Source organism: Mastacembelus armatus, chromosome 22 (genome assembly GCF_900324485.2).
Source record: "Mastacembelus armatus chromosome 22, fMasArm1.2, whole genome shotgun sequence".
NCBI classification, from domain to species: domain Eukaryota; kingdom Metazoa; phylum Chordata; class Actinopteri; order Synbranchiformes; family Mastacembelidae; genus Mastacembelus; species Mastacembelus armatus.
The window spans coordinates 6,264,493-6,284,436 of NC_046654.1; the positions used below are offsets into that span (position 1 = coordinate 6,264,493).

Genomic DNA, 19,944 nt, shown 5'->3' on the forward strand with positions numbered 1-19,944 from the left:
AGGGATTCCCAGGTTCAACATGGACCATATACACTGTACGTTTTCTCTCATCGAGATTTTGGACAATTTAACATTGTTTAAATGGCTCATTTGTTCTGTGGTTGTTCATTATATTGGATAAAATATTGTAGGTTTGTGCCATCTTTCATATATTGCCATACTTCTGTAGGTGTGGATGTGACTTTGAGTCTGTGTGTCAGCAATGTGATTAGCTGGTGACCTGTCCAGGTGACCTACGCTCCTCCTCTCACCCGGTGTCAGTGTCGTCCATGAACAGCAATGGGGTGTCTTGGCTTTGTCTCACGTTCTATCTAGAGCACAGACAAAGCTCTTCCAGGTTACTGTGAGTAGCAGTTCATTGTTGCGTTTAGTTTCTGTATGGTTGTTGGTGACGACAGTGTTGTGTTAATATGTAAAATGACCAGCCTTAACTTCCATGTGGTACCATTTTCATTGTTCCACTGTACTTTGTGAAGGCATCATGATCATCAGACACCCCGTCCCTTGTAGAAAAATATACTCACCTGTGTGTAGATAATTATAAATCTTTATCATGAAATATCTTGAAAACTTTAGCCAACCATATAATAAGACATGTTAAGGTAAAACACTTGTTGGGGTGAGCCATGTTTGTCTACAGGCTCCAGACTGGTTGTTTAGTTTCTAGACACTTCAGGGTTTAAACCTTTGGCTTTAACTCTAACTTTGTTCTGATGGGTGACACTGAATGAAAACCTAATACAGACTATTCAGCACAGCTAATTTCTGAGGAGATTCAGAGTGTTTGTGGGATCACACAGATGATCTTATACAAGCAGCTTACTTTGGGGGTGACATGGAGGCAGAATTAAGTTAAATATTAAATATTAACACATGCATCCTATTTGTCTATACACACTTATTACAGGTCTGACAATCTGATCAGGATCCTGTCTGCTTTATAAAAGGTACACAAGGACTCTGTCAAACTCAGTTTCTGACAACATTTTTATAGATCAACATTAGAAATCGATAAAAACTTCAGTCAATGGTATTCTTTACTAACTAAACATAACTTAAGAAATAAAACATAACTTTATACAGTTTTAAATATGCTGGTACAATTCAATACAAAAATAAAGGCAGTGAAATGTCTCCATACACAAACACCATCATCAGTCACATAGTGTCACTCAGAAACAGAGGAGTCCTGAGTGAACCAGTTTGGCACATTATCCACTTACATAACGAAGCATGAATTACAAATACTGTAAGATAATTGTTACTTTTTTTCTTTTTACATCAGGACCACATTGACAGTGAATGGAGTATCCATGCACATCGAACAGCCACTAGATGGTGCTTTGGCTCCATACTGGCAGAATACCTCGAGATGCCTTCAGCAACACTTCTGGTTTGTTTGAATGTGTTTTGACCATATGTGTGCACATTTATAGCAGACACCGCTTCAGATGCCTTAACTGATGTCCTAGTTATTCATGCTACAATGTCCTTTGTGAAAGCAGAGTAGTCCACATGATACCAAGATGTCCGTGATGAGTTTAGCTTCTCAGTCCTTCCCAGGGAAAAAAACGTGCTCCCGTTGACTGGAAAGGTTGTATAAAGGAAGAAAATCCCCCTGTTTTCCTTTGGATGTCCCCTCACGCTCATTGCTGGTATCCGCACAAAATGTCCAAAACAAATTGGCTTTATAATTCCCATATACGAATACAATCTCTCATTCTGATTTTCATACACAAAGACAAAACCACATAACACACGAACTCACTTCTCTTCTTGTTTTCTGCTTGTAAATGCAGCGTGCGCTAGGATTTATCCCCTTGGAGAACCTAAATTAAAAGACAAAATCTGTTAACAACCAGCTTTTATAAAACACACTGCTTTACTTTGTGTATCGGTGTGTGCAGCACATGTCTGCGTGCGTGTCTGTGTTTAGGTTTGAATGCATGTGTATGTCTGCATTTGTTTCATCCCTGACTTAGTGATGCTTACCTACCTGGTTGCGAGCTTTGTGGGATTTCTGCATCAGCACTCTCCACTGGTCGTACATCTTCATGGACATGCTGCTACAGCCGTAGGCGTGTTTCCGCACCCAGCCAAAGAACTGCTTCAGCTCCCTGCGCAGGGTGGAGTTAGAGTCCCCGCTGGACTTGGAGTCACAGGAGCCCGACATCAACCGTTCTGCAGGAACAAAAGACAGGGAGAGAAGAAAAGGCAGTGAATGTGTAAGAAAATTTTAAGTCTTCAGCAAAATGTAATTAAAATATCAAAAGTAAAAGCACTGGTCTAGCACAAAAATGCTCCATGTGTAAGACATCTATTACATTGTTAGACTGATAGTGACTCTGTTCTGAAAGTAGCATTTAACTGTTTTTGCCTGTTATGAAGGAGTTGGTGGAGATGCTTTCAACATCTTTATAAACAGTTAAGTAGTTTAGACCAGTGGTTCCTTCCACAGATCACAAGATAAATGTGAAGTGTTATAAGATAATTAATATAGTAGGAAAAAAGAAAACAAAGTTGTGCTACACTCATTTGTAAAAAGTAGTGTTAAAAAATACTGGATAATTTTATCTCTTTGTGCTTCAGTTATATAAATGAAACCATCTGTCAGCAAATCTCAGTTTGGTGACACTGCTAACAGCTTGTAGACATCTGAAATGTGACAAGTGGTTTAAAGGCAGACACAAATTGAAAGATATATAGTGTACTGGATGTGTGTGCCACTTTTGGATACATTAATGGAAAAAGAATACTACAACTGTGATCAGTCTAAAAATGTTTGCCAAAATTCATTCAGGAAAGATCTGGTTAAACCTTCAGGCAATAAATCCTTTTTTTTCCAAAATGTGTTTTATAATGCTCATTATAATAATGTTTTACTTATGAGACAACAAGCACAGGCAGCCACAGCTTTACACCATCCAGTAGGACAAGCAGCAGAAGCATTCAGACAAACAAGTTTTTAATTAATCAAATTTTGTACAGTCCCCTTTATTGGTAAGTTCAATCCTCGTGTGTGTATTACTACCTAGTACAACATAATGCCATAATCAAAGACTGGTTTGATTTGGAAATGTTTTACAATAATTCGATTTGGTTTGTAAATTATTTTTCATTTGATTTAATTTGATTGGATTCGATTTAAGCAATGCGTCTGCTCCAATACAATACAGGCTGCTTAACTGACCAAGAAAGGTAAACCAGCGCTATCTTCTTCTCCTATGAGGCTGCCAGTTTCCAGCAGGGGAAGAGAACTGCGGGATATGTGGTACACCATGATATGAAACAAATTTTAGTGGTACAAATTGGCTTTTAAAACAGACCAAAAGACTGTAAAAAAAATGAGACAGAGAGCAAAAAGATTTTTGTACATGCAGTGTGTGTGTATGAGTGTGTGCTCACCGCTGTGGGGTGTGGATGCAGCAGTGGGATGGCTCCATTCGCTCCAGATCCCAGCTTTGCGAGAACCGTAGATGCCCACAGGATTGCAGCGGACCTGAAGAAAATACAACATTGTAAACTCAGAAACACAGACCAACTCTGAAGTACATCATTATGCACTGGGACACATGTATATGCATACCTGGACAAAATACACAGTTCCAGGTCTAAGTCCAGCCAATCTACAAGAAGTCTGGTTCCCAACATCATCCATCACCTACACGACGAAAAAAGACACAAACAAAGAAGAGCTGAGCGCTGGAGGTCTGACCGCAGTATTAAATACCAATGGGCATAAACTAAAACACAGGGCAGAATCAAGAAAACACAACTGTAAACCATGTGCAGACCACAACATGCATGCACACCACATTGTTTGGCGGCTCCTGATCGGCATGTTTATGAAAATATTTTAATGTAATTGTCCCTGCTGGGGAAAATCTGCTCTCTATTACTTATTACAGTGCTGGCTATCCTGGGACACATATGAGTGCGCACAGGTACACATACAAACATACAGACGGCAGAAAAATGGCAAATAGGCAAAGAAACACACAATCTTGCCTAATAGTCTCCACTTTCTCTCTGGCATTCAGTCTGTAAACACTTGTTAAGAGCACATCCAACAGAAAACAGAAAATTACAGGCATCAGAGGTCTAATGATGTGATGTGGGGAGGCCAAATCAGCAGACGTTACCGCTGAGCGTTTTTACAGCCATATTGAAGACATTAACAGCTGAGATGTATCCCTCCATTCCTCAGCATGACCTCATGATTAGGGCCGGTTCAGAGGGAAACAGCCTTTTGTTTTCACCACCAAACCCTTAAAGCCACTTGGATTTAAGTCTCCCCTGTCCTCCTTCAAAACGGATCCATGAGTCCACCGCCTCTCCACTCCCCATCTTTTCTTTTTCCACTTAGCGAGCAAAGACTTGCTTACATTACATGTATGTAATTCCCATGTAATTACTGGGGAATCTTCACTCTTTCCCAGAGGAGTCAAGTGAATTCAGGGAAGCACCATGTGCATGGCTGAAGGTTTTACACTGTATTTTTTATTCATTAACAGCTTGAGGAGAGGTATACACAGTGGCTCTGGCCTGTGTTTTAATCCTGATCGAAACCTGACTTGAGACTGATGAAAGTTTTAGTATGGCCCAGCTATTCACTCATCTGGGTGTGGAGGCTTCAATCAAACAAGATTAGTGGTGATTACAGTAATAGGATGGGAAACAGCTGGGAAAGCACTGAAGTTATACATATATTTGTTTGAGTGTGAGAGACAAAGACAGAGAACAAATGTGTGTCCTTACAAGTGTGTGTCCTTGTCCTTTACCTTCCAGTCTTGGCTGTCCTCCAGTCTGTAGCGGATCTGGTATTTGGCCTGAAACAGAAAGTCTTTAAGAGCTGGCGGGGCTTCCCAGCGAACACTCAGCTGGTCTTCCAACTGCCCGACGCGACCCACAGTCACACCTGATGGAGGGTCCGTGGTCACTGCAGGAAGAGGTGACAGAGGCAGTTATTAAGTAGGAGGATCTGATCAAGAGCTGCACACATGCTTAAGCAATTACCTGAGAAATTATTAGATGATGAAAATAATAATTATCTGCAGTGCTAATGCTGAACATTCACTCGCATTAATTATGTTCTGATTGTGTTCTCCTTCCATGTTAGTGTTGACACTATTTTTACTGATTGCATTTGACGGCTGCAAGCTGCTGCCTACATCAAAAGCCTCTTGTAAAGTGGAAGAAAATGGAACTGCTTTGTTATGTAAAATAATACTAAGAAGAAGAACAGAAAATATTAAATGTATAAGTTAAATAGTGAGAGAGGTAAGATTAAACCAAAAGCAGAAAATTTGTAAAATCAAAACAAAACAATGAGCTAAAAGGTGCTAAAATGCAAAGACAGAAGACAGCTGAGACGAGCTGTATAATCGGCTGATTATTCTCTGTGGGTTTGTCCCTGTAACTAATCAGTTTCACATTTAACACCGTTATTTGATCCATCATTAATAAAACATAAAAGAATGAGAAAAACAGTTGCTTGTATCAAGGATTGTAATGCAATCGTTGGTGCAAACACTCAAATGTACGATGATTTCATGAGGCACAAACTGGGGTATTTTTTAATTTATTACATCCATTAACAAGTTTACTTCTATCCTAAGACCTTAATGATGAACTTCTGGTGGACAGATGGCCCAGATTATCATTTCTAGCCATGGCTGCAAAAATTTGTAGCTTAGGGGATTCTTTCTACATTCTAAGGTTATGTTTACAGGGTCAAGAAGTCAGTTCAATTCAAATTTCATCTATTAGGAGTGATGTCTTTATGTTCAACAACACAGTGGAGGATTGTTCAGCGCTGGCGGAGCTTTGCAGTCTCAGAGTTGCTTCAGGTTTCAGAAGACTGGAGGAGGGTTTTTCATCTGACAACGATTTTCCTTTCGACAAACAAACATGTGGTGACAGACCATTATTTTAACTTTCCTCACATTTTGTTTTAGGCTTTTGAGATCGTTTCAATATCTACTTCAGTTCCTTTTCATAATGTCATCCCCTACCAGTAAACAAACAAGATGACCCAGGGGAAAGACAAAGATGGGAAAGATTCAGTGGAGTGAAAAAAATAGGAGTTGACACGAGAGTTTTAGTTTGTTTCTTGTTGTTATTGGAACTTGGGACTATAAATATAAACGTAATCATGGCGGTCATCCCTCTTAAAACAGTACTTATTTTTAACATGATAGTGGAGAGAACAACTCAGAATATTAATGTTTTAAACTTTAGTATAAAGTGTACTATGGCTACACTATTGTGTTTATGCCATGGACCAAGTTTAGGACATATGCAGTTAGAAAAAACTAAAGATACTGAAGATTAATTTAAATAATCAATGTACTCAAAATGATGTTTTAGTTGTCTATATATTTCTAGTTCCAGTTTGATTTACAAACCAAATGTGCAGCTGATCCAGACAGAGCTGATTAAAAATGCTGATCTAGTTCTATTCCTGTTATTTATGTGCTCAGGGCAATTAAGCTTTATAAATGTTTTATAGACTTTCTTTGCCCAGTGTTTTGTCTCCCAGGCTACAAAAGCCTAAGAGCAGGACTCAAGAACATCTCACACACATCTAATTTAAAATCACTGAATATTTCTATTTGTTTACATCCAAGACACTAAAGGACACTGGTTGTAGTAAATATGTGTATCGCCTACTGCACACATACATACCAAAGCATAAGGTCTCATATCATGCTTAGCATTTCTAAATTTTTGACTACTATTTGGTATACCCAATACCAGTTATCATAAAAATGCGTTATCTGCTTCATCTGTATAAACAGCATTCAGATAGTTTCAGTTTCATTATTTGGAGAAAGCAAAATATTTAATATCATTCTTGGTTTTTTTTCTTTAAAACCACAATAAAATTAGATAATTAACCTTCAGAGTTAATGGATGCACTTAATGCAACCGCAGCTGATCCTTACTTGTTTAAATTAGTACTTTAAATAAAGTTATTTGTCTTTCGACAAGAGCAAATGCATTCTACCTATACTTACATGCGCTTGCTAATAAAAGTCAATGAGACATGACAAATTACAGATGAATCATTGTTAACATATGTTGTGTCATTCGTCAACATATCATAATCTCCGGCGCGAGACACAAAATGCAAGTTGCCTCTAGTCTCTTGGTTTAGAGAGCTCCCCCGTGACTGAGGAATGAAGGGAAAATTGTAGGTGTTTCCGCCTCGCCTTCATAACATGGCTTGGACATGACCGTAGACGCGTGACTCACAGCAGCTCGAGCGCGCAGGTGTGGTTGCTGTGTTGTATGACCTGCTGCTTGTTGTGGAAACTGCTTGACTGAAAAAGGCAACCTGAGTGAAACAAAACACACACGCACAGTCCAGAAACCGCCTACACCGTGACTGCCTCTGTTTCTATACTGTTACCAGGCCTTGCCCTGCCCTTGGGGTGTGTAAACAGGTGTGTGCATGCGTGCATACATTAGGGAACGAAAGGGATTACAGTTTGAAGGAAGGAAGTTTGTTTCTTCGTCTGTGACGTGTTCACCTCTGAAACCCTATATGGTGCTCTCTCTGTACACTTTTCTGTCATCGTTTTAGCCATGAACCGAATAAAGAGTTCCAAGCTAATCAGGTTGTATTATTTCAATCCAAATCCTAAAGCCTCAAAGCGCAAACTCCTCGGCCCTCATGGTCTGGAGCCAGCTCGGAGACAGGATTAGGATCGAGGATCAGAGTGGAACATTCCAACATTACATAAAAGAGGGTGAGCGAGTGTTTTCTGTGTGTGTGTGTGTGTGTGTGTGTGTGTGTGTGTGTGTGTGTGTGTGTGTGTGTGTGTGTGTGTGTGTGTGTGTGTGTGTGTGTGTGTGTGTGTGTGTGTGTGTGTGTGTGTCCAGTGAGCATGACTAAAGAGAAAATGAGCTCATCAAAAGAGAGGGCGTTTCCATTCGTCATGCACCTATGCCTGTCCAGGTGCACGCATGTAGGCTACGTGTGTGAGTGTGGGTTTATTTTGTGCATAGTGAGAGAAGAGAAGAATTTGGTCTTGTTGCATGCTCTGTTTGCTTAAACCACAGTAAGCTAAGTGATGAAGCACATAATAAAGCTTTATAAGGGAACACTGCTCAGTTGCTATCAGCATGAAGCCGGATGAGTAGTTGTGAACAACTTTCTCTAAAAGCCAAACCCACAGAACTCACGCCAACGTCCTGTCAGTGGGAATAAAAGAGTGAAAGATGTAAAGTGAAGTGATACTCTTCAACATCAATCTGAGGCTAAAGCTGAAGTCATTCATCGTTCCTAAGCTGTGGATCACAAGGTTCATCTGAGATGATCAAAAAGACATGAACCACTTTAGTGGCTTAAGGTTGATAAATCATTCCTCTCATATATCTATTCTGTATCAGCTCTCATTCAATCTGTGTTATAGTCAAACCCAAGTCTCATAAGATGTGGTCCCATCATCAGGTGCATTATTTTATACACGTTACCCCGAACTTCTCATTTTTGGTGTTTTAGGAAATGGTGGGCCTCCACTGTTAGTGAAGTTCAGTTATTTGCAAGGTGTAAATTATTTTAAAAAACACTGAGTCCTCTTAGATTTGATGTAAGTTCAATTAATTTATTGAGTTTTATCAGCTCTAACTGTTCTGCTGTTGGCCTGGTGAACCTTTGGTGATTTCAGAATGTCACCGTGCCCACCTCTATGGATATTAATGTTGTTTGCATTACGTTAATGCACTGAAACCAAAACTTCAACCATTGTTAGAGCTAAGGTAGAAAACGTTTGCCGCTCTCAAATCTGTCGATTCAATACGAAGCTGGGGACCAAAGATAGATTGCTTTGTTTAGCAAAAACAATGGAAACTGGCTCTGTGCAAACTTGAAGTTGCTGCTTCCAGCCAAGAAAAAGTCTGGCACATAACCACCTATCCAACCACTAATTGTTCATGTTACAGAGGATTTTGTACGGATTAAACTAACAAGATACAACGTGTTAATTAATTTAAAGCTGTAGAGCTGCTGGAAGACATTTTGATGTTTTGTCTGGGCCACTTGTCTCATTTTGTCTGCCGCTGCTTTTACAGACTTAATGCTACGCTAAGCTATTTGCCTTCCTGCCCTAGCTCCAAAGTTAACACAGAGACATAAATGGTATAGATCTTCTCATCTAAGTCTCGGCAAGAAAGCAAAGAATTTAATTTCCCAGATGTTCCAACTATTCCCTGAAATAATCTACCACTAAGATAAACACTTCAATCCTTCAGATGCGTTCCGAGAGCAGCGTTAGCGGGATGAGACCCAACATGGATCATTTTAGCCAGTTAACATCATGTTCATCTGAATTACATAAACTTCAACAGCAAAATTAGAATCTTTGGGGCAAAGAGCTTCTTCCAATTCGAAACAACTATTTGATTTTAGAGAGTAACTCAAACAAAAATGATGACTTTCATATAGATGTGGTTTATTTGTTTAAGTGATCTTTAATTGCAGCTTTTCTTGTGTTTCTTTTTTTAAATATATTTTAATTACTGTATAAATTTCATTGTTTTCACAGCTAAAGACACCAATGAGGATCTGAGTGAAGAATCGGAGAGGGTAGAATCGCAAAATATCTCACTGATGTGGGGTTGCAGGTTGACACTGCTTCATTTTTAAGGCTCGCTGGACTTAAAGGTTAGTGCCTGCTCTTTTAGATTACAGCCTGTGGGCTCATTGACACCAAGATCTAAGATCTACAATGGCATTTAAAGAAAGAAGGTCAAAGTTCACTACTTCTCACACTCACCCACGTCTAGGATGTCGAGGGTGATGACATCAGAGGTAGCCTGACCCAGCTGGTTGGAGGCCTCCACCCAGATCTCGTAGGGTGTGAAAAGGTGCAGGTCCCTGGTGATGCTGCAGGAGTAAGGCTGTGTATGAGTGTAATCCTCACATTCCTTCTCCTTACCATACCACCTGGGAGGAAAACAGAAAGTACTGAAATAACTCTGGACAGCAGTCAATATCCTTGAATAATCTATGTGGCATAGAATTTGTGTGATAATGTGTTAGCAGTTAACAGTTTATCTGGCAGTAGTGGCTTTATTTAGCCCTTTTTTTACACAAATCTGGCTGGAATTTGATCTCCATGCAGTTGGAAAGCCTATGGGCACTACATGTCAAGTAATTTCCCTTTCGTGTTTTTAAATTCCTGATTTAATAATTTAAAAAAACCTGAATAGCGCTTACACCACATCTGAAACTAATTTTCACAAAATCTATCATTCCCAGATGAAAAACCGTCTTCTTAATTCTCATGAAATTTGACTTTTTTACTGTTGAAAGGCTTTCACCCTCTGGCTACCACTGATGTTAAATTTTCATAAAATAAAGTCTGCCAAACAGATTAGGTATTTTGTCTTGTTTCCAGCTCCACTAAAACCTGTTTCTGGGGATTTTTTGAGCCAATCTGCTAAACTATGTTGAATTTGAATGGAAACTTTTGCCATGGGCTCACCGAGTTCAAAGTTTAACCCATCTGAAAACCAGAGTAATTTTTCTTTACACTCCCTTCACTTAGAGGCTTATGACATAGCCACTGCTTGTCTCTACATGTTTTAATTTTCAGAATAACTTAGGCTACTCGGAAATGTTTCAATTAACCATTCAATAAACCCTTTTTACTCTGATCATCCAATCATAGCTTAGCAACCAAAACCAGGCATGTCGGACTTGTCAGCCTTTGGGTTTCTCCACGTACTAATAATACATGATGATACTGAGTCAAATTAGCAGGTGACAACTGTCAAAATTTACTTTTTTCCTCTTTTTGTTTCATATTACAGATCTAGTTAATCGAGACCCTCTTCTTATAAAACTAGCTCGACTAAAACAGTGAAGTCAGACAGACTGAGCATTTTCAAACCGGCCATGAAGCAAACTTTAACTTACTTAGGTAGCTGGTTCCATCTGATAAAATCTGCCAGCAATAATCGTCGTTTCAGCTGACAAACTGTTAGTCACCAGCTACCTCCACATGTTCACTACCTCCACATGTTCACACTGGAAACGATGAAAGCATGTAATCCAGTGTTACTGTTTGTAATTTCATCTGATTGATATCCACATAACTGTTAACACATTCATTATTCACAGTCCTTCAACTGAATCAGAGCTGTATTCAACTGCTATTGCAAACTGAACTTTTCTTCCTGCTTACCTCATATTAAAAGTATTCAATTCTCAGAACATTTGGTGACCACTCGCAGAAAACAAAGGTTAGTGCTGATCAAAACTGGTTATCAAAAATGTGTTTGTACAACCACACAACAAACATTTAGATTAGATTTAATTTTTGCGAGAAAGCAATGAAACCAGAAGGAGCAGCAGTGAGCTTCAGGTGATACTGATTTTAAAATGCTCTGATTTGTGTGGGAAAACTAAAGAAAGGAAATTTTGTCTGATTTTGTCCAATGTGGATTTTCTGCTGTACTGTGAGTGTGTGTGTGTGTGTGTGTGTGTGTGTATATACCGGAGTTTGTACTTCAGCGTGTACTGTGTGCTTATGTTGGTCTCTCCTTTTCCTCCTGGAGCCCAGCTGCAAGTCAGGTCTTTGGTGTTCCTGGACCAGCAGGTCAGATTGACCGACTTCGCTGGAGGCACTGGGACAGAAAAGCAGAGGGATGAAAAGAGAGGGGCAAAGGAGGAAAGATGAGAGGGTGAGAGAAATAGGTGAGGAGGGATGAGAGGAGGACAGAGACAAGGTGGAGAAAGATGTACAGATGGAACGAAGGTGTGGGAAAGATGAAGCATCAGTCAAGGTAGGAAGTTACCTCCAGTCATTACTTCAGCCCTTTCCTCCTGCGTGTAATTCACACACTAGTGATGTTCCTCAGAAATAGGTGTGTTTTTTTTTTTCTTAATTGGTGTGTGTGTGTGTGTGTGTGTCTGTGTCTGTGTGTGTCTGTGTGCACATGTATATGTGTGTGTGTTTCTGACTCGGTCAGACTTAGGATCCCTGCCAACATTCCTCATCTCTCAGAACACAGGGTGCTCAACACCAGAGTCACACAGGGATTAGGAGCCCCATCTCCCCGTGTGTGTGTGTGTGTGTGTGTGTGTGTGTGTGTGTCTGAGAAAATGCAAGCATAGTTCATGGTTAATTTTCATGTGACTCCTCAAAAGTCATTTTTCATCTCAACCCCTCGCACAGTCTTTGAAAATGTCATGTGTTTTTCTGGAACTAGAAGACACTGGACAACAAAGACAGCAGAAAGTGTGTGTATGTGTTCTGTCTGCGGTCGTGTACTTCCATCTTTGTTAGTTTTAGATCTTGAGAGTGAGGACATTTTTAAGAAGTGAGGGCATTTTGGGTGGTTCTTGCTTTTTCAAAGGACTGTTTGAAGGTTATAGTATAACACCAGCTCTTTCCAACTTGGGTACTTGACATCGCTAAAAATAAAATAAGATTGAGCGAAAAACATGAGAAGATAATCATAGATGTTTTAAACAAAGCCCCACATTAGTTAAATGAGAAAACAAGACACAGCTAAACTAATATTACCCAAACTGCCTGTTGGCTTTAACTTTGACCTGCTGCATTTGCTGTACAATGTGACAGCGTTACCAACATTTCCAGTGTGTTTACATAAGTTTTAATCTGGCTGCTTTATAACCTGCATGATGATCTGACTCTTTCTCTGACTCTATTTCTCAGGTTTCCCTGGCTTCCTCCCACAGTCCAAAGACGTGCAGGTAGGAGTTAGGGTAATTGATGATTCTAAACTACCTGTAGGTGTGAATGTTTGTCTGTCAGCGCTGTAATAGCCTGTTTCCTGAAGGATAAGCAGTAGATAATAGATGGATGGATGGGTTGGGATGATTAACTGACGTTGCGCTATCTTTCCTTGTTAAGACTTGGTTGTGTCCCTGGGTTCCCAGATTCCAGACTAAACCAAAATCAGTGTGACAGTAACAGGTTGTGGTTTTACAGAAGGCTTATGTACCCGCCTACTACTGGTTAGTCATGAGGAGGCTGCAGGAAGTGGGTGTCTTCTATTTTTCATGCTAAGCTAAGTTATCTTGCTGCTGACTCAAGCTACATATTTACTGTACAGACATGAAAGTGGGATCAAACTTCACATCAAGTTTTCAGCAGGAAAGCATGCAAGCATATTTCTCAAAATATTAAACTATTTCTTGAAGGTTAAGATTCCCCCTGGGGAAAATAAGGTTATTCTAAAATGTCAGACCCGTGCCCTGTGAGTGATAGTGCGAATAATGGACAGCACAGCTGGTCAAAGCGTGACACAGTGACACACACTCTTGGAGGCCTCACTGGGCCTGAGGGCAGGAACACTAAACATAAAATACATCCACAACTGTGTAAAAATCTGCCCACTATTTCCTCGCTGATCCTCTTCCTTCCTCTTCACTCACTGGCCTGTCACTGCTCTCTGCTGAAGCCTTTACTTCAGCATCTCACAGTGAAGCACACAGGCAGTGTGTTGCACATCCTCAACCCCAGAAAAATCTGCTTAAAAGGCATCTTGGACACCAAAATAAAATACTTAGCACTGCAACTACTGACGAACTTTAACTTACTCCCAACGTAGAGGCAGGAGCCAGCCAAAATATGTCCCTTGTGGTTGTGACAGACCAGGTTGTCTCCAGATGTTTGCCTTGAGGCGTTGAGTCCTGCCAGTGTCACACTGAGGTTGGTCGGGCTGAGCACTCTGTAGAGGGAGTTGGGCAGCTGTTGACCGTTGAGTGTCCAGAACAGAGAGCTGGCATGAATGCCGAGGTCAGGGTGGATCCAGCAGCTGGCAGTCAGGTTGGACCCCATGCGTAGGACAGGGTCCTGAGGGTAGATTACTGCTACATCTGAAAAAAGGCAGAGAGATACTATTAGAAGAGGACAAATGGTGACGTGAATATCTTCACATGATGACTGGTGAAAAGTAGATGATGTCATAGTGATGTCACCAGGGTTATCTAGCGTTAGGCTTGAGTGGTTTTGAACAGAAATGTTGGAAAGCCTTTACAGACTGGAGGAATGGAGTTGGATAGACTATTTACCAGGTACAGGGCTTGTAAAAACATTGCACTGTGGGAAATGTAGGCTTTACCTAAACTAGGAGAAGTGAAGACAACTCATTTCTGAAATTACGGTAACTGAAATCTCAATAGACAACTTTAAATACACCAACAAGAGTTTCAAAACAGACAGGCCATGAAATGTTCAATATGATGGGTTACCCATCTCAAGCAGGTTTGTGCAGGTTGATTTCCATGCTGTACTGCAGTTAAATGTGCTGTTGTAGATTTAATTTTTATACTTTTTATTTGTTGATCGTTTTCATTTTTCCACTTTGTTTTTCATCACATCTTGTCTAAATTTGTCTTTCCTCGTCCTGCAGTAATTATGTACAGCCGCTTGCTTATTTTTCTCTGGATTTCAGTTTTTAATCCTATAAAACAGTTGGTAAACTCCAAATTAAATTTGCCACATGGATAAATGCTGTGACTATATATCAGTTACAGTTACAACAATATCAAATTGAGTATTAAATAACAGCCGCACATGTGGCAAATTTCAAAACAAACTGATCATCATTTCAATGAAGGACTTCTTGCTGATATTTTAATGATATCTGTTTTAATAACTATGTGTGCGGTTAAATTGTCTTGTGATGTTTTTTTATGTAATTTGGTTTCACTTCTGCAAAGCACATCTTGATTGAAATCTTTTTGCATAAATGCATCTTAACAAAACTGATGAGTGAATAGCAGAGAACAAAGCTGCAGAAAGACAAAGAATGAAGGGGCAAGTTTATTTTCTTCAGATCTCAGGATTTAAAGAAAAAAATTTGCCCACCAAAGTAGACGGGACTACCAAAACAAGTATGTAAGATGATTTCTATGAAGACATGGCTGCGTGAGTGAGAACATCAACACTTTGTCAGGCCACTACAAATCTGCGCCCGGGGCCACATGTGTTCAGCTGCCAGCCACCTTATGCTGACAGACATTGTGTAGTCTTTTATGGAGGAACCGCCTTTGAAGACGTTAATTCAACTGCAACACCACACCGATATTAATATCATAACCCCATCTTGAGCTTTGACACATTTATGCACACACACAAACGCAAACAAACACATGCACGGAGGCTGGTTGCCTTTGTCATTGAATACGGTGAACTAAAGGGGCTGTGATTAGCCAATAACATGCTGATCCAGCTGAATAACAAGCAGTGTTTATGTATTCCAGGCGCTGAGCACGGGACATTGCCCTAGAGCAGGGTGTGAATCCCTCTAACACCCCTTGCTTCACAACTTAAACCTTACAGTGATAGACATAATTACTGTTGTTTATTGTCTATACTCGAAACACTCACTGGAGGAAATGGCTCGTAAAATATTATTTGTTTGGAGAGGCTGAGGCTGTTTGAAACACATCTCTGATCAGGGCAGAGGATGAGGTCAACCCTGCGCTAGCGGAGTTTTTTAACATGTTGAACTGACAGCAAGAAAAAGGTTAATTTTTGTTTCAGCAAGAATAGGAGGTCTCCAGTGACTGATTTTAAGCCTATCGCAAACTGAAAACACTTTTCTTTATGCTGTCAGTTTTCAAAAGGTACATGACATCCCCTCCTGTTTCTAAAGAACTATTTATTCTCCACTCATCCATGCAACAGTTCAAAGAAAGCCAATACTTTCCTCTGTCTGCTGTACAATAGATGTACATGTGGAACATTTTGAGGGGCCAGTGTGGACGAGCCAAGTGGAAGAAGTCACGCAACATTTAGTGACAATGAGCCGTGCAACGCCATCTGAAAAGAGATCGAGGAGACAGCAGCGGATGTTTTTTTTTTTTTGTTTTTTTTTTTTTAAATAGATCCACATTTTATTTATTTAACTGATGATCTGAAGAGAGGAAAGATTATCTTGTCTAATGTCGAGTCAAATTTGGGCAAGTACAGGCAATAGCAATGGGAAATGTAGCACATAAAAAGTTAATTTCAGGTTAAAAGGCTGTTTCTTTTTTTCAGGCTATGTATTTTGGAGGGAAGTATGTGGTATTAAATATTATGTACTACTTTAAGTACCTCTTTATATGCTAACAGGACACACTTGAATGAAAACTTTATGGGATTGTGAGCCGCACTAAAAAGTAATGTGTTTGTAAGAAAGTTCACAGATAAACTGTTTCATTTCAGTGGCATCTGTAAAACCACAGTACAATGAGTGAAGGGAAAGCACCATCCATTATTACAGTGAATAAAACACTAATGACCAATTAAGCTCTATAATAAACAGCAGTGTGGCTTATGATCAAGGCCCATTCTCTCCTTTAAACCTCTACAACTATACTCTCTTTTATTAGCGCCTTTCAAACTGGATGAATAACAGGAGATCCTCTCTGAGGAGCTATTCTTTGCCAGTGAGCTCACCATAAAAACTAATCCAGCCACTTAACGGGGAAAGCGAACATAACTTTGATTTATTTATGTTACTGTGCATTAAGCTGCCGGTTAACATTCTCCAAAACCTGAGCAAATGATGTCACTGTTTTGTTGCGGTTTGTAAAGTCCCCTTGCTCTCCATGTGTTAAACGAATTACGGCCCCACTTGTTGAAATCCAGCCCCCTGGGAGATGAGTTCTCTCTCAGGGACACAACCAATATACTTCAGCAGGTCACATTAATAAAAGGATCTGTCAAGTGGATAAAGTGGCATTTGCCCTTTTTTATTGTCCTTTCCAGAAATGATGCAGACTGGGTCCCATGTGTCCTCAGCAAGTGAACCCTTATTATGTAAGCCAACTAGGAAATAATCAGTGAAGTTATCCTGCATTGCAAGCATATTTTAAATGCAGCTCAGTCTTATGTAGGTTTATACAGCCTTTTGCTTTTTCATCATCCTTTTTGATGGAGTAAAGTGCCTTTAAGTGTTTTCACCCTATAATATTTTATCATTGCTTGTAGTTTTTCTGCTTTGCTCTTTGCATTGACTAATAACCTTCCAAAACGCACTGTACTATTTTTAAAATCTCTCTTGCACCAGTTTCATCTTTAATGCCATGCATACCAGAGCAAGACAGTGTCACACAGAGCTGTTTACACAAGATCTCTGGGTGACACATGGATCCATCTGATCCCACTGGAAGAGAAAAGCTACTTAAACCAGATCCCTCCACCAGCAAGACCATGACTTTGAGCATCGATGGACATCTGTGTGCAACTTACGTGTGGACAAGGACAGTACGCCGGGAGTGTGCAGCATGAGGAAAATCAAGCAGAAACCCAAGACGGCTCTCATTTTCACCCACTTCGTTTTATATCTGCCTTGATCCCTCGTTCCTCGTCTTGTTGTGATGTCGCCTTTTTTCGATCCTGGATAGAAATTACGCACAGTGGGAAGAGGAAAAACAGCACGGGTTCAAACTGAATGCTCCGGATTTTGATAAGAAGACAAGTCTCGGGAGGGAAGGAGCGCACTAGAAAAAGTGTGACCCGGTGGAAAAAGTCACCATCTGAGAAATCATAAGGCAACTCGGTCCCCAGTAAAGCTTAAAAGAGTGAGGAAACCACGTCCTGTTTGCAGTCTTTTCCCTTCTTAATGCTTCCTGCAGCTAAATCATGCACAAGTTCATACTTTTTAAGCCCCTCCTCTCTCTCTCTCTTCCCACACAGTCGCCAGTCATTTCCCCCTCTTTCAGTCCTTTCCCTTTTTTTCAACCTCTCCCCCTTCAGTGATGGGTAGGAGAGGCAGAACCATTCACTTTCACTGAATCACTCAGTTTCTGTGACTTTCCATGCCTCAGGTCTGCTTTACAATTTTTCCAATATAGGAGGATGTTGAGTCACTGACTTAGAATAAAGACATCCCAGTGTCTTTATTTGAATTTGCCCCAGTATCCGATTAGCCATAAGATCTATTTACATCCAACACTAGTATGTTAAAACTCAAAGAACCCAGTGGGCCTCTGCTGACCCCAGATTTCACTTTTCTCCTCACACATCTATTACATATTTATTATATAGTTTCATTTTTTTTTAACAAATTAAATGATCCATAATTGAAAAACTACTCACAAACATCCTTTGTCATATCTTTACTGATCTCTGCCCAAAGATTTACAATTCATGCATCTTTACATAAGACCACATAAGGTAAATGAAGGCAGAAATACCCATATTTATCATTATAATAATGATGTGCTTTTTTTCATCAAAACAATATTCTGTGAACTTTTACATTTTAAAGAGTTAAAACCCAATTGAAGCTGAAATATGACAAACTGTCCCCAAATTAAGTCACTGGTCTCCAAACAGCAATGAGAAAAAATGCTATCTAAATGTAATAAACCGTGTTTAGGGTAAAAAACATACACCTTTTAAACTGACACTACCTTTTCCTGTTTGACTGATCAAAAACAGAAATCAGACAAGACTTCCTGTTTGAGGAGTAATTACATATAAAACGTGCACCTTTTCTCAGAAATGTCAGATAAATCAGTACTGAACATTCAATAAAGCTTAAGATTAAATTCTTCAGAAGAAGAAAGCAGGAAGAGCAGCTTTTTTTTTCCATAGAGGAAGAATTGCCCTCTGGTATGGTTTTATCGGGTGAGTGGAAACCAGTCTGGATCTCTGTGGGAGTCCTCTGACGCAGGAATCTACCAAATCTGTCATCAGTGGCTCTAACAGGCACTTGAGACAAGCAGAGAGCAGGGAGGCACAGCAGGGTTTGGCAGTGCAATCACATCAGGTCACAGTGGGATTGAGAAATCCACATTTGGGCCCCAGAGTGTGTCTGGAGAACAGAAACACTGTTCATGCTCATCACCTAAATGGGCGCTCTGACTAATGTTTGACTAATGGTGGTCCAAGGCATACACAAGTTAGTCCTGATCATCCTCCTGTGGTTGGACCAGCATTGAGTCAGCAGGAGTCCAGGCAGACTGTGAGCCTAACAGCCATGATGACCTTTGGGTCCCGGCCTACAATGTCCCCCTTTCTCCTCAGTCAGAGGGGACTCTTGTTCGAGGAGCAGTTCCCGCTCGTGCCCCGTAATTACTGTCCAGGAAATGTGAAAAGAATTTCGTGACACTGTTGTGGTTGTTGTGTCACTTTCCGGTCATTTTGTTCTGACACCTATTCACAGTGTCACAGTTAGAATAGTTGATTTATGATGGGCTGCCGTCAACGTCTTCACCCTGGCAGCGAAAGTGTTGTGTCACTGTCTCAGCCTGTGTGTTTTATGCTGCTATTGTCTTCCATTTCATGTGCACCCACATAAATCTCCCACATTACCGTACATATACTCTGTCTTTTCTCTCGAAGATTTTTTGCAGAAATAGAAAACGACCCTGCTCACATGTGAATACAAAGACTAACAATTGCACAGACACATGCATGCCATGCAATCACAAACACACACACATACACACACAGGGACATTTAAATACCACATCTTCCAACCAGACAGTCCTTAATCCAAAACACCACAGACAGAGCAGGGGACAAAGTGTTGAGAGGCAGTGAAATGCAGTAAAGATGGTGACAAAGAGTGATACCGTAAGAGACAGAAAGATCAAGAGAGCATTTAAAGCAGTAGTGAAGTTAGATGAAGGAGGCTGCTCTGTGATAATGGCATGTGAGGACAATAGGCTTTAAATCTCTTTGACAATATGAGAACACAGGCTTGGTGTAAACTAACAGCACATGTCCGACAGGCTGGCTCTCTGTGCAGAGCTGATGCGACTCCAACTCAAATGCAATTTTTTTTTTTTTTTTTTTTTTTTTTTTTTAAGATATCAGGAAGGTGTTTTTCCATTTTGATCAGTTGATCCACACTCCCCTTGGTCCAGACTGAAATATCTCAACAACTATCGGATGGACTACCATGAATATTTGTACTGACATTCATTCTCACCAGAGGATGATTCTGATGACTTTGGTC

At 40.2% G+C, this 19,944-nt stretch overlaps 1 protein-coding gene across 2 annotated transcripts in view; it reads right to left on the reverse strand.

Annotated features, from left to right (window-relative positions):
- Positions 1-1,126: 1,126 nt before the first annotated feature.
- The window catches only part of crlf1a (cytokine receptor-like factor 1a), a 37,226-nt gene continuing 18,408 nt past the window's right edge, over positions 1,127-19,944 (reverse strand). Inside the window, exons 2-10 of one of the 2 annotated variants that reach the window (XM_033325002.1) lie at positions 17,226-17,372; positions 13,580-13,858; positions 11,508-11,637; positions 9,783-9,952; positions 4,782-4,939; positions 3,587-3,661; positions 3,406-3,499; positions 1,997-2,181; positions 1,127-1,829 (exon numbers count right to left, since the gene is read on the reverse strand). In XM_033325002.1, coding sequence (XP_033180893.1) covers positions 1,806-1,829; positions 1,997-2,181; positions 3,406-3,499; positions 3,587-3,661; positions 4,782-4,939; positions 9,783-9,952; positions 11,508-11,637; positions 13,580-13,858; positions 17,226-17,298 — 1,188 coding nt within the window. In that variant the 5' untranslated portion in view covers positions 17,299-17,372 and the 3' untranslated portion in view covers positions 1,127-1,805. Of the gene's footprint in view, positions 1,830-1,992; positions 2,182-3,405; positions 3,500-3,586; positions 3,662-4,781; positions 4,940-9,782; positions 9,953-11,507; positions 11,638-13,579; positions 13,859-17,225; positions 17,373-19,944 lie in introns of both variants that reach the window. The other variant, XM_033325003.1, reaches the window with a different exon arrangement.